The following is a 13,597-nucleotide window of genomic DNA, read 5'->3' on the forward strand; positions in this document are numbered from 1 at the left end:
ACAACAGTTCTGGAAGGTAACTATTATTGTTATCACAATTTTACAGATGAGGAAACTGAGGCAGGCAGGCTAAATGACATCCCTAAGGGTGCACACTAGTAAGTCTCTGAAGCTGGATTTGAAGTCATCTTCCTCGATCTAGACTCGGCACTATCCACTGTGTCACCTTTCTTCGAGAAAGTTAATGAGCTAAAACTTCCTTAGTTTGGGATAAAGGCAGTAGCTTGCTAAGACTATTACATGTTAGAGTAGGTACTGAGCTGAGATCATTGAGGGAGTTCTTCCATGGGACTTTCCTATGGTAAAGAGTCATGAGTTCCAATCCAAAGTGCATAGAGAAAGGAGAAGGGGAAGAAAGCTCTCTCTCTCTCTCTTGTTCAATGGCTCCATGAAAAGGCTATAAAAGTTGAGTTGTTTTTTTCTTTATAAAGAAAAGCAAATTTATCATCTTAAAGTGTAGCATAGTGACTCCTAGATTGATCAATTTACATCCCTCTCTGAGCCATCCTGGTGGTTATCCAATCTCTCAGCCCTGAACGGCTAGGAGAGAATGAATCACTATTCTGCAATGGTTGAGGAAGTTTCCACATTGGAAGTTCTCCACATCAATGAAATTCTAATGTGAATTAAGATGTAATTGATTCCCATCAGGTGAATGTGGAAATATACATCTTATCATAAAAGCTATAGATGCATAAAATATATATATGCATATATATATATATATATGAAGTATCTAAAAGCATTTAAAATATATATTGGCCCTAAGGTTTAAAAACAGTAAAGGAAAATATATTTCTCTTTCTGAATCTTTGTTTTGAAGGAAAAAAAACCTTTATTTTAGATTGAAATTCTATATCTGGCAAGTATACTCAAGATTTAATGAGAAATTCTTGAAATTTTTAATATTAATATCATTGAGAATCACTTCCACCATATCTGAGGATCTGACTTGGGAAGTATGTCCGCGTGCATACATAAAGTATCATGGGCCACGAGTTTCCTGATTAGATAAACATATCACTTTGCAATTAATCTTGAATGATTTCCTTTTTGGTTCAGCTCATTATTTTAGCCTATTAGGATCTTGCAAAAATCAATTGTCATCCATGTTAGTGATTCCTGGAAGCTTCGGGTCATCTGCCTTTTGATAAACACAAGACACACCTTTATCTTTTCAGTCAACAACCATTCATTAATTATAGCTAGGGTCCCTATTGTACAAATAATGAATTCTATGAAGTGGTCACATGATTCAACTTTTTACTACCTGGAGCCAAATGATATATTCTATATAATTAGTGTGGGTTTGAATATACACAATCATCTTCTGGGGAGACTCATATTCTATCTCGGGCAAAGAAAATATCAGAACCTAGCCAAGGACAGATCTCTAATTACTCCTCAATACACCTTCCTCCAGATTTTTAGCAATCCATTCATCGTTGTTCTTTGGGTGTGTTCCCGTAACCGGTTTTGAACCCACTTAACTACATTATTGCTAGCCCACATCTTTCCATCTTGTGTGTAAGGATACCTGGAGAGATCTTGTCTCTACTGAAATTCAGTGTACCATAGCTATAGTTTTCCCAAATGGATCCATTCCAGAACATCCAGGCTGATAGCCCCCTTGATCCAGTTTTATGCTGGGAGAACCCAGCATTACCCCCAAGGCAAGTTCAGACCCACGGGACTTGGTCCTCTCTGTGATTTCCACGGAGCATCTATTTCATTTCTGAACTGGTCTTGGAGACCCAGAAGAAGGATTGGTGGATTGGTGGGGGAGAGAAGTGTCCAGAGAGACGTCAGATTCACCTAGGATAGATCTCTAGCTTTCCCCCATGGTTCTGGGCAATGATGATAAGCCTCTCAGTCTCCCATTTCTTCTGTTTATTAAATGGTAAGAATCACCTTCAACCTTCCAGGTTGGAAGACTGAGGAGCAAGGCTAGAGCATGTAGTCCACGTGGGCTTTTTGTTTAAGATCCTGTGAGCTTTGAGGAAGATCCTGGGATGCCCACCTATTCGTATTTGCTGAGAAGACTGCCATTTGACTAGTTTCATTCTGCCCCAAAGATTAGGTACCCTGGGAATAGTATGGAAAGTCAATTAACAAGAGACTTGGACCACTAATGTGCTATCCCTGGTCCTGAACACACACACCCCTGCCACACTCACATGAATCTCCTTTTTTCTCTTTTTCCCTTTTCAGGTACCACCAGTGACATCATGACAAGTGATCACAGTCCCGTCTTTGCCACATTTGAAGCAGGGGTCACCTCACAGTTTGTCTCCAAGAACAGTCAGTGACTGCATACATTTTTTTCTTTAGCACAAAGTCAAATGAATTTGAGGGGAATAATGATAAATTCTGTTTCTCTAGAACTTTAAGATCGGTAAAAATGAAAAACAAAAAACAAAAAAAAAGTTTGGGAAAAATGTTTTCCCTCCTATAAATATGGGCAAGGAGTATTTGAATCTTCATTTAACAAATAAGGAAACCAAAACACGAAGAGGTGCAGAATCAGTGTGCCATTAGCCTGATTAGCCATTAACCCGAGTTAGAACTGGGCTTAGCCCAAAGTCTCCTGTGCTTCCAGGTCTCCTCCCACACAAATCAATTGCTTTAGATAGTATTTCAATTGCTTTTAATGAAGCCCCAGCCCTTCTGAGCTGGCCATTCCATAGAGGGCAGTGTTTGGGCCGGACACTGGAACTCCTGGTTCCACCTGGATAAGCTGACTCCCACGTTCTTCCCACATTGGCTCATGTGAACGACTCGCTAATAACTAATATTGCAGGGGCTTTGTGAGTTACAGGTCCTTGAGTCATAGAATCATAGATGTAGGACCAGATAGGATGCTAGAGATCATTCAGTCCGACCTCCTCCTCATAAAGAACAGGAAACTGGGGCTTAGAGAAATTTAGCTCTGGATAAATAATGAAAATAAGTCAATAGACCATGGCCTAGAGGTTACACTAACTTCTTCATGAGCCCATGATGGCCTTCCCAAGGAGGATGAAGTTCCGTGAGGGCAGATGTTATTTTGGTTTTGTCTTTGTAGCTCTAGCACCCAACACAGAACCTGGTACATAAAAGGCACCGGACAAAAGCTGCTTTGGTTGAATTGAATTCTCCCTGATTCTAGGTCCTGGAAACGTGGACTCCCAAGGTCAAATTGAGTTCCTGAAGTGCTACGCCACCCTGAAGACAAAGTCACAGACAAAATTCTACCTGGAGTTTCATTCCAGCTGCCTGGAAAGTAAGGACATGGCAACTTCCCTGCAGACTTGGGCACATGAATATCACTCTATCTGATATGGCAACCAGAGAAGTAGGGGTCGGGGAGAGCAGTTGCCTCAGAGATAGAGGCTAACAGCTTCCTTCTGCTGAACTCGGGGGTGCCTTTCTCCAATTTTAAATCCCTGTGGTCGCTAGGATCAGAGGTTAGGGTGAGAAGTTGACCTTCAGTGTCCTCCCATTGAAGGGGCTTGTTCTTTGCAGAGGAGGAGGAGCCAGCTATTCACGACATAGTCTTTTCAGGCCCCCTCATCCCAAGAGTGAATTAATTTCATTATTTCTCAAGGCAGGGCCTATATCTCCTTAAGGTAGGGATTCTTTTTTTTTTTTTTTTTTTTGCTGAGGCAATTGGGGTTAAGTGACTAGCCCAGGGTCACACAACTAGGAGATTTGAACTCAGGTCCTTCTGACTCAGGGCTGATACTCTATTCACTGCACCATCTAGCCGCCCCTAAGGTAGGGATTCTTAACCTTCATGGGGATCTGAAGATATTGGATAACCATATGACTGGTTTCTTTCATAACCTGATATATTTTATTTTATGCATTTAAAAATTATTCTGAGGAGGTAGCAGCACTCTGCTGAGAACATCCCCAAAAACTTCGAACCCCCACCTTAAAGTACTAGAGGAGAGGCCGGCATCCAGTTCCACGTGGATTATGGAGGCCACAGTACTGGGGGAGGGGGACCCAATCAACCTCTCTTTTCCTGGATGAATGAAGAAAAATAATCCTTTTTCTCTCCCTTTTCCAGGGGTGAGGGAATACGTTACGAGTATGAATTAATCTTAAGCTGCAGATGTACCTCTGAGTATCCCCATCTCCCTTTAGGTTTTAATGTTTGAAAGAAAACTCTGTGTTGGGGAAACACCTTTTGGTGGGGGCATCTCTAGCTCTCCCCATCTGAAGCTATTTCACAGGCGAATAGGGCTGGGTGGCTTCCAGTTCTGTTAGTTGCAGGGGGAGGAATAGAGACAAAAGCCTCCCCCAGGAGAGACAGTGCTCAGAGGTGCTAAGCTAAGACTCTTCCCAAAGGGGATGTGAGTGAATGAGGGTGTCTGCATATCTGTGCCCATATGGAGGGAGCGTGTCCCAGAATCTCCCCTCTTGGGATCCCTCCTTGCTCCCCTTGGGCTTCAGCCTGGGCTAAAGGACCATCCCCTCCAGTGTCATCTCCCTGCTCTGAGCCCGTGGCCCCCGAGCCCACAGCCGTGTCAGAGAGAGTTCTAAAAACAAGGTGGTGGCGCGTCCATGTGCAGGCGCGGGCACACTTTAATAAAGTATATAGACATTTGCATAGATTACTATGGAAACGGCATATTAGGAGGCTTAAATTAGAATTTCCAAAGGGTGCTATATTGAGTGGCTGTGGGAAGCGCTGGCTGTCATGTTCCTCAGATCTTGTCCGTGGATGTGCTGATTCCCTCAGTGCCAGTTTTGGTGAGAGATGGGGGGCGGGGAGGAGGAAGGCTCAGTTTCCTAAAAATAGTCAGATGGTTGTTGAAGAGCTCCAAGCTCAATCTGCATCCACACAGGGCCAGGAAGGTGGTGCCTGAGCGGCCTGAGTCTGTCGGCTTCAGGTGTGCAGTGGCTGCCCTCCTCCAGGGAAGACGGGGAAAATGTGCCTCGGTATGTTCAGACACGGTGCCAGGTTCTGGCCCGGCCTGCAGAAGGAACCCACTGTCCTCTTCTCTGACATTCTCCCAGGTTTTGTGAAGAGTCAGGAGGGAGAGAATGAAGAAGGAGCGGAAGGGGAGCTGGTGGTGAAGTTTATCGACGATCTCCCCAAGGTGACTGGAGAAAGACGGTCAGGGAGGAGGGAAGTCTCATTATTAAATGGGATGGGATGAGCAATGGAGTTAGACATCGACCATTTGGAGGTCATGCCCTTATTTATACCTTTAGCTCATGACTCACTGCAGGGATAGTATCCTGATACACTAAAACATATGTATCTTATTGATAAGGGCATTCCCTCTGAAACGCAGATCGCAGCCCATCTGCCCCTGGTTATCCTAGGTGATTTCCCATGAGCTCACTCAGTGGGCGAGGGCCCTTCTTTGCTTTGTTTGGACACTGAGAGGAAGCGAACTTCCCCAAAGTTCTGCTCCGATGCCTCATTGCAGCCTAGGGCACTCCTGGGTGCTCCCAGGCTGTGTCAATGGAGCACAAACTCTGGAAAGTGCTACCATGATAAAAATGTTTTGAGTTCAGTCTCAGCCACACATGGTTTCTATTTCATGAGAACAGCTTGGCAAAGTATAGAGTCTCATCACCACCTGTGATGAGGCCTTGGCCACCTGTGCATAAATTTTCCATGACAGTAATAATAATAATAATAATAATCTGGCTCCCATATGCCACATTATAAGCATTTTACAAATATCTCATATGATACTCGCAACAATCCTGGGTTTTTTTAATTATTCCATTCCATATATTATTTAATTTTTCAGCTGAGGCAAACTGAGGCAAGTAGAGACCGACTTGCTCAGTAACTCATAAATGTCTGAAGCTGAATTTGAACGCAATTCTTCTTGACTCCAAGTCCGGTGTTTTAACTATAGTGCTCTTGCACCTACCTGCCTCTAGCCATGAAACAAAATATCCTAACAGATCAAAGAAATTCTAGAATCCTCAAGTTAGAAGGGCCGACAAGGGTCTTCTAGTCTGACCCACATCACCTAGTAATCCCTTTTCCAGCGTGTGCAAATAGTTGTCCATCATCTACTTGGGTACTTCCAAGGGACAAGGAATTCATTTTCTGCCTAACAAGACAGCCGTCTACCTTGGACAGCTCTACTTGTTATTAGCAAGTTGTTCCTTCACTCATCTTCACTTTGACAAACAGTTATTAAGAGTCTGCTACTTGTAGTTCGTTGCATTAAGTCCTCGGATTTTGTCTCTAGCACCTAGCACAGTACCTGGTACATAAAAGGCACTTGGCAAAAGTTTCTTTGGTTGAATTGAATTATCCTGGGACCGTGGACTCCCAGGGACACTCAGGTATAAGGAGAACATCATCCTGTCCTCAAGGGCCTCTGATGCTGGCAGGAGGGATGGGTAATTAGGATACAAATTGAATTATGATGCATATACAACAGGTGCTGTTGTGCATCTGGTTACTTGTGCAAGGTGTTGAGAAAGCAGATGAGGGAGAGGTTGCCTCCATCTTGGAAAATGATGAAAAGTCTCTGAAAGGGGAGGTTTCATTTCAGATGGGCTTTGAAGAAATGTCCTTGTTTTGTATGCCTGCTTTCCCTCTGCTTTAAACTCTGGGAGGGAAGGGACTGCTTCATCCTACTCATCTCTAAATCTATCCACCTACACACCCACCCTCAGAGACAAAGAGAAGGACAAAGCGGGGGGAGATGGGGGAATGAGAGAGAGGGAAAGAGAGACAAAGAGTCAGAGGAAGGAAGGGAAGAGAGGGAGAAAAAGAAGGAGGGAGAGAGAAGGTTGTACAGAGCAGGTACGTAGCTAATGTTTGCTGAATCTCTATACTCTGGCCCCACATCTGGAAGCATAGTGCAACTCACAAACCAAGTGAATTCTGGGAATTGTCTCTGCTTTCTAACAAGAACATTCTTTACACATTCATATCTTTTTAAAATGCCCCCAAAATGTCAAACCTGCTGTCCACTCAGCCACCATTGTCACAATCTTGTGCAGATGAAAGTCACGGATCACCTAAGCACAGGTAGTTAGCACCATAGTGAGGAGAGCTCTGGGCTTGAAATCAGCAAGATTCCTCTCCCTGAGCTCAAATCTGGCCTCAAGTACTTAGTAGCTGTGATGCTGAGCAAGTCCCTTCACCCAGTTTGCCTCGGGTTCCTCATCTGTAAAATGGGCTGGGGAAGGAAATGGCAAACTCCACCGCTTCTAAATGGGATCACAAAAAGTTGGACTTGACTAAAAGAATTGAACAGCAACAAAAAGCCCTGGGGAGACCTTGAATTCCTCCTTTTCCACTTAAAGCATTGTGTCGCAGTCAAGTCACCCCTTTCCTCTCAGCCTCTGTTTCCTCCTTTGTAAAATATGGAGATTGGACCGGATGGTCCCTTTGATCTCAAAATCCACGAACCAGAAGGGAATTTTAATCACATTTTATGCAATGACTCATTTTATAGATGAGAATACTGAGACCCAGGGAGAGAAGGGGATGTGTCAACCACAAAACTAGCTCACAAAAGAGGGGACGCTTGAACCAAACACTAGACCTTGCTGATTCGCAAAGGAATGAGGGGGACAGAAGTTGGCTTGAGTCATGTTTGTGAGTTGCAAGGAAGAGGAAAATTTGATGTTTTTAAGAATGAAATGAAGGAGTTTTGGGGTGGGCAGTGGATGGAAAACATTTAGACTTAACTGTTACAGAACAAAATCAGTCCTTATTTCAAAGCAATTGCTAATGTCTTGAGGCCCCCAATCCTGGCCTGCAAGGACATTAGCAGACTTTGAGTATCAGTCAGCTTTAGATTATTTTATCAGGAGAGAGACGGAGCTGCTTTAGGCCCTTGTGCCAATGTTGACAGGTGGATAAGTTTAAGAGGAGACACTCAGCCTCTCCTGAGCCTGAGAACTAAGCAGACAGAACTTCAAAGAGAATCTTTGGGCCATCACTCCCAGCCCTGGCAGAGGACAACGACAAGTCCTTTTAGCTATGGTCATCTTCTCTCCAAAAGAAAAGAGGCTTACCCAGTTTGACCCGGTGTGTGAATTAACTTAAAACACATGTGGGGAAAAGGCAAGGAAATCTGAATTTCAAGTCTCAGCCCCCGGTCCAGATGAGATGGACTGACTTTTAGAAGCTTGTTTCTTGATTGGGCGGGTCCCTGGAAAATTGAATACAAACTGAAATCCAGCCAATGTGTCTCAATCCCAGAATCTCTGAGTTGGAAGGGCCCTCAGAGGGATTCCAGGAGAACCCTTACCTGACCAAGAATCCCTTCCACAGCTTACCCCACCATCAGTTAATGAGCAAGGATTTATTAAACACGGTTCTGGGCCAGGCGCAGTGCTAGATTCTGAAGATATAAGATAATCAATAGAACAGCCCCTGTCCTCAAGGAGATTCTACTCTGAAGGGGTGAAAGGGAACAGAAATATCAGTTGGAAGACCTTCACTGCTTTCCAGCTTTGCCAGCCAAGATGGCACCTGGAAACGCAGATAACTGATGGACAAAATGATGTCTCTTTCAGCAAAACCGCAACTTCTTGTTGTTCAGTTGTTTCCAATTCTCAGGGATCCCATTTGGACTTTTCTTGACAATGATAAGTGCTGGAACTCTGTCTTCCCAGAAATCAGCCAGAGTCAGGATCACTAAACGTCTTTATTCTTGATCTTTTAAGGTCAAGGTCAGGGGGTTAGGCCCAGCAACCTCACACACACCTTCCTCCCTCAAATGCCAGGAGAGATTGAGTCAGCTTCTGAGTCTCAATTCCTCTTCCTCCTCCTCCCACACACGTCACTTCCCCCTCTTTGTCCCACCAATCAAGTCAGCACAGAACGGCTGGGGAGGGTCAACCTTCAAACAAGTTAATAGGGAACTGTCCAATTGGCAATTAGTCTCACGTGCTTCATTATCCAAGTGCATTGCTCAGTTCTAGCCCTTTACAGATAAGGAGGTGGTTCGCCATTTCCTTCTCCAGCTCATTTTACAGATGAGAAAGCTGAAGCAAACAGGCTTAAGGGACTCCCCCAGAATCAGACTGCTGAGGCTCGATTTGAACTCAGGAAGTATTTGATCCCCTAGGGCGCCACCTAGCTGCCCTTCTAGCTCATGACACTGGTCATGGTGCTGATTTGAGGGTCTTTTTCTTCCAGGAAACCACCAGCCCCTACAGTTCCAGAGTCTCATATCATGAAACCCTTCTTCCAGGCCTTCTTCCTTTCCCTCCCCAACCATTTTTAGAGCAGGTTTGTCCCCTATTTGGGGACATTTCATCTGCCCCCTCTTCCTCTCAGGTGTATCAGTCTCCACCTGTCCCTATACACACCTAACTGGTTTTCCCAAGGTAAAAAAGCTTTTAGTTACAGCTCTTGAGAGACAATAAGCACCGGAGGGCTTCCAACTTTTGGATTCTTGGACATTTAATAAAAAATAATTGATGATTGATTCCAGGCAAACTTTCAGAAACCCCGAATTTTCCCCGAGGTACAATGTAAACCTCTCAGCCTTACGGTGGCAGAGGAGGAAACCTCTCCCCAGACTCTTCCCCTCAAGGTACCTCCTACACACTCAGGCCAGTGATGGACCCAGGAGCTGGCTTTTGAACATGCTTACTGAAAATCCCTCGGGATCCTTCTTCTGGTTACTAGGGTACCCATCATTTGAAATGACTACAAAAAAGTCAGCCTCCAACAAAGCACCAGACCACTGAGCAGAGCTTTGTATAGGAATGATGGGGCTCAGCCCCGAATATATTCATAGTAAACGCATCAAAGGCCATCACCTTGGTGATGTGGTCACTTCTCCACCCACATTGATCACAAACTCTGCCACCACGCCTGGGGAAATGACCTTTACGAATTGGACTGGAAAAAATACAATTCTTGGTGGTCAGCTCTGTCAAGTGTCTCTGCAGGTGGGTCTCAAACACACATTAACCAAGAGGCCCACGCCAGAAGCCTTTTCCCAAATGGTGGGGCTGGCCAAAGCTTGTGGTCTACAGAGTTAACGGGGAGAACCTAAGATCTCCCCGCCTCTGCCACGAGGCATCAGAGGGGAACCATTATGGGGGGAGATAGCAAAGACGTGGGAGATTTTCTAAAGCAGAAAAACTGGGGGGAGCTACCAGATACTAGATTTACTAGCCAGTCTTAAGAAGTTGGATGTAAAACAGTCATTCTGACCCCAAGGTCCCGAACAGCCAGCTGTGGGGGAGAATGGGGAATAAGGGAGTCCCCATCACTCATAAGAAATCACCTTCCTTCTCTGAGCCTGTTTTCTGTTTAATTGGACTCATCAGCCATTTTTTTCAATTATTTATTTTGAATCTTTATTTTTAGATTTTTTTGAGGCAATAGGGTTGTGACTTGCCCAGGGTCACACAGCTAGTAAGTTCGTGAGACTGGATTTGAATTCAGGGCCAGTGTTCCACCACTGTGCCATCTAGCTGCCTCAGAATCTTTATTTATTTTTAAATTTTAGTTCCAAATTCTCTCCTCCCTTCCACCCCGTCACTCAATCTTTGAGAAGGCAAACAATGTGCTAACAATTATACATGTGAAGACGTACAAAAGTTTTTTTATTAAGTGCCTGCCATGGGCCAGGTGCTGTGCTGAGAGCCCTGGGTACAAAGATAAAAAAGAAATATTTCCTCCTCTCAGGGAGCATCCATTCTTTTGGGGAAAACAACATTTATATATGTAAGTAAATGCCAAACAAGTACCAGGTAGTGTCTTCGAGGAAAGCCATGGAGCTGATGGGGAGAATGGCTTGTTAACAATAGAACTGGCAGTCCAGAGGGCACAGTGGGGAGAGTGGAAGAGAGAAACTACAGGGCCAGCACTGGGCCCAATAACCTCCAGAAGTCCCCTCCACGTGTAAAGTTATTACTCTATTATAATGATAAATTCCCATACAAATCAATTCAACCCATTTCAACAGTTATGAATATAGGTTTAAGATGAACTATTCCCTAAGAAACCCCTCAACTATCTACAATTTTGGCCTGAGGGACACTGACAATCATTGAGAATGAAGAGTTCCTACACCTGGGGTGGTTGGAGCCAACTCAAAACTGCTGAAAAGCCAGTTGTTAAATTTTCAGTTAAGCATTTATATTTTAGAAATCAGCAAACACTTTAAATCAGGTCTTGGTTTAGTGTTTTATTGATTATTGATTATCGATGCTAATAATTCAGATTAACTTTAAAATGTGTATCTGTACACTTTTATTTTTTTTTTTTTTCTGGAGAGAGAGTTGTTAAACATTTACCACCACACCCATGTCATAAAATTGGTAGGGACCTCAGAATCCATCTAGTCTGGCCCTTCTTTGCCTGAATAAGAGTTTTCCACAAGTGGTCCTTCAGCCCATTCTTAGAACCCAGCCCCCGGGGGATTCTGAGGCAGCACAGGGCCCTTTTGGACACCTCTCAGGAGCAAGATTTTCTTCCATCTGCCCTCTGGGACCTACAGTTCACCCCCCTCTCAGTCCCCTTTCACAAGATAGTCTGGCTGGGTGGGCAGTGGCTATTAAAGTCTCTCAGGTAGGTCCATTGAAGGTGTAGGATCATTGTTTAGGACAGGATTGTAGACACCCTCTAGTCCCTTCACCACATTCTATAGAAGAGAAACTGAGGGCCACAAAGGCTATATATTTTCCTAAGGTCATCTCAGTTGGAAGTAGAAGAGGTAGGATTGGAACCCAGGCCCTTGGCCTCTGAATCCAGTCTTCTTCCCACTGTCAATTCCCTTCCTGATCTTCCACTTGCACCTTGAGGCTCTCTGGGACCTTGAGAGTTGAGGATTCCAGGTTCTGTGCTGGAGAGCCCCGTCCCCCTGCCTCCTTTCTCCGATGCTCATCCTTGTCTTTGCTTCCAGCTGACCCCCATCATCTCTGACCCCGAGTACCTGTTGGACCAACACATCCTCATCAGCATCAAGTCATCAGACAGCGATGAATCCTATGGTGAGTGCTCCCAGGAAGGGTGATCTGAAAGGGGAGAATGAAGGGGCTGGGGAAGGGGAGGAGAAAGGCCTCCTTCCCACACCGGGGGTCCTCCCAGTCCAGAGGCTGTCTTCCTTCCTCTGCCCTGAGTCAGTGTCAGCCCTTCCGCATTGGCTCCCAGCTCCATCCCATTCCTTAAAATACACGATTCTCAGATCCAGGGTTGGAAATCCCCTAGAGATCCTCTCGTCCAGTGTTTTCATAGGATACGGGGAAACTGAGACCCAAAAAGTAACTGGATCAAGGTAACAAAAGTGAAGTGAAGGGAAAGGAAGGGGGGAAAGAGGATGAGTTCCCTTTTGGACCTATTGAGTTGGAGACATCTATGGTACAGCCAGTTTGAAATGTCCAGTAGGTGATATGGGACAAGAGAGAGCTATGGATGGATCTATTGATCTGGAGCTAGTCAACAGAGAAATAATAAGTTAAATTCATAGACTTTGGATAGGTCACCAAGCAAAAGAGAAAAAGGCAGATGCTTGAGACATACCCATAGCTCAGGTGTGGGATACAAATAATGAGCCAGCAATAGATTGAGAAGGAGCAGACCAAGGAACTGTAGTTTCACAAAAGGGAAAAGAGTAAAGAGTGTCTAGAAGAGGGTGATGAATGTCTGGGGCGCCGAAAAAAGAGCACCAGCCGTGCAATTCAGTGAGCAGCCTAAGGATTTGGTTATAGGTGTATTTGGTTTGTTCGACCCAATTGTTGCAAGGATTTTTCTTTTCTTTTTTCCTTTTCCCAACAAGGAAGCAGGTGAGAGGGAGAGAAAATAAAGATCTGTTGATCAAAGTAAATTTTGGAGAGAACAGTTTCAGTTGAGGGATTATATCAGAAACCATATTGCAAAGGATTGAGAAGTGAAGTAAAGGCAGCGATTATAAACAGCGTGTTCTAGGAGATTAGCTGAAAAAGAAAGGAAAGCGAGAGGATGTTAGTTGGAGGGGGATTACATGAAGGTTATTGAAGGATAGAGGAGACTTGTGTGTATTTGTCAGTGGAAGAAAAGGAACCAGGGAGAGAGGAAAGCTTCCTGACTGAATAGGGATAATCTGGAGGCAAATCTGCTCAAGAAGGTGGGGATGACAGAGTGGAGGATATATGCAGAGAGGCTGGCCTTGGTGAGGAGAAAAGACAGCTCTTCGTGAAAGACGGATGAAGGGAAAGAAAGCTGGATTCGGGGGCTTTGAGAAATGGGGGAGAGACGAGGGAAGAACCGCCTAGCATGGAGATTTGGGGGCTTTGAGAAATGGGGGAGAGATGAGAGAGGGATCTCCTAGCATAAAATGTTTTCTCAATAATGTAAGAGGTGGTCCTAGCTAAGAGAGTAGACGGAGAAGGTGGTGGGCCAAGCTGGAGAAGAGAAGGTCCAGAAGAGCATCAAGGGCTAGCTGGACAGAGGATGACAGATAGAAGGGTCCCGGAGCCAAGACTTCTACTCGAGGGTCCTGGCTTCAAGCCCGGTGTTCTTTCTATTACTCTGCTTTCCACCAACTCACTTCCTGCTTCCCTACTTGCCAGAGCTCAGAGAGCAGGGCCAAATGACCGAGGGAGGCTCTGGTTGGAAGATGGCGGCCGGGGTGAGGAATGATAAACAGCCCAAAGGGAGACTGATGGGCCAGAG

The 13,597-nt window shown here is 44.8% G+C and overlaps 1 protein-coding gene across 3 annotated transcripts in view; it reads left to right on the plus strand.

Annotated features, from left to right (window-relative positions):
* The window catches only part of INPP5D (inositol polyphosphate-5-phosphatase D), a 124,365-nt gene that overhangs the window by 97,191 nt on the left and 13,577 nt on the right, over window positions 1–13,597 (plus strand). For all 3 annotated transcript variants that reach the window (XM_074264282.1, XM_074264280.1, XM_074264281.1), the window contains exons 21-24: window positions 2,212–2,301; window positions 3,149–3,262; window positions 5,008–5,090; window positions 11,850–11,937. In XM_074264282.1, coding sequence (XP_074120383.1) covers window positions 2,212–2,301; window positions 3,149–3,262; window positions 5,008–5,090; window positions 11,850–11,937 — 375 coding nt within the window. The remainder of the gene's footprint in view (window positions 1–2,211; window positions 2,302–3,148; window positions 3,263–5,007; window positions 5,091–11,849; window positions 11,938–13,597) is intronic.

Source organism: Sminthopsis crassicaudata, chromosome 4 (assembly GCF_048593235.1).
Source record: "Sminthopsis crassicaudata isolate SCR6 chromosome 4, ASM4859323v1, whole genome shotgun sequence".
Taxonomy (NCBI): domain Eukaryota; kingdom Metazoa; phylum Chordata; class Mammalia; order Dasyuromorphia; family Dasyuridae; genus Sminthopsis; species Sminthopsis crassicaudata.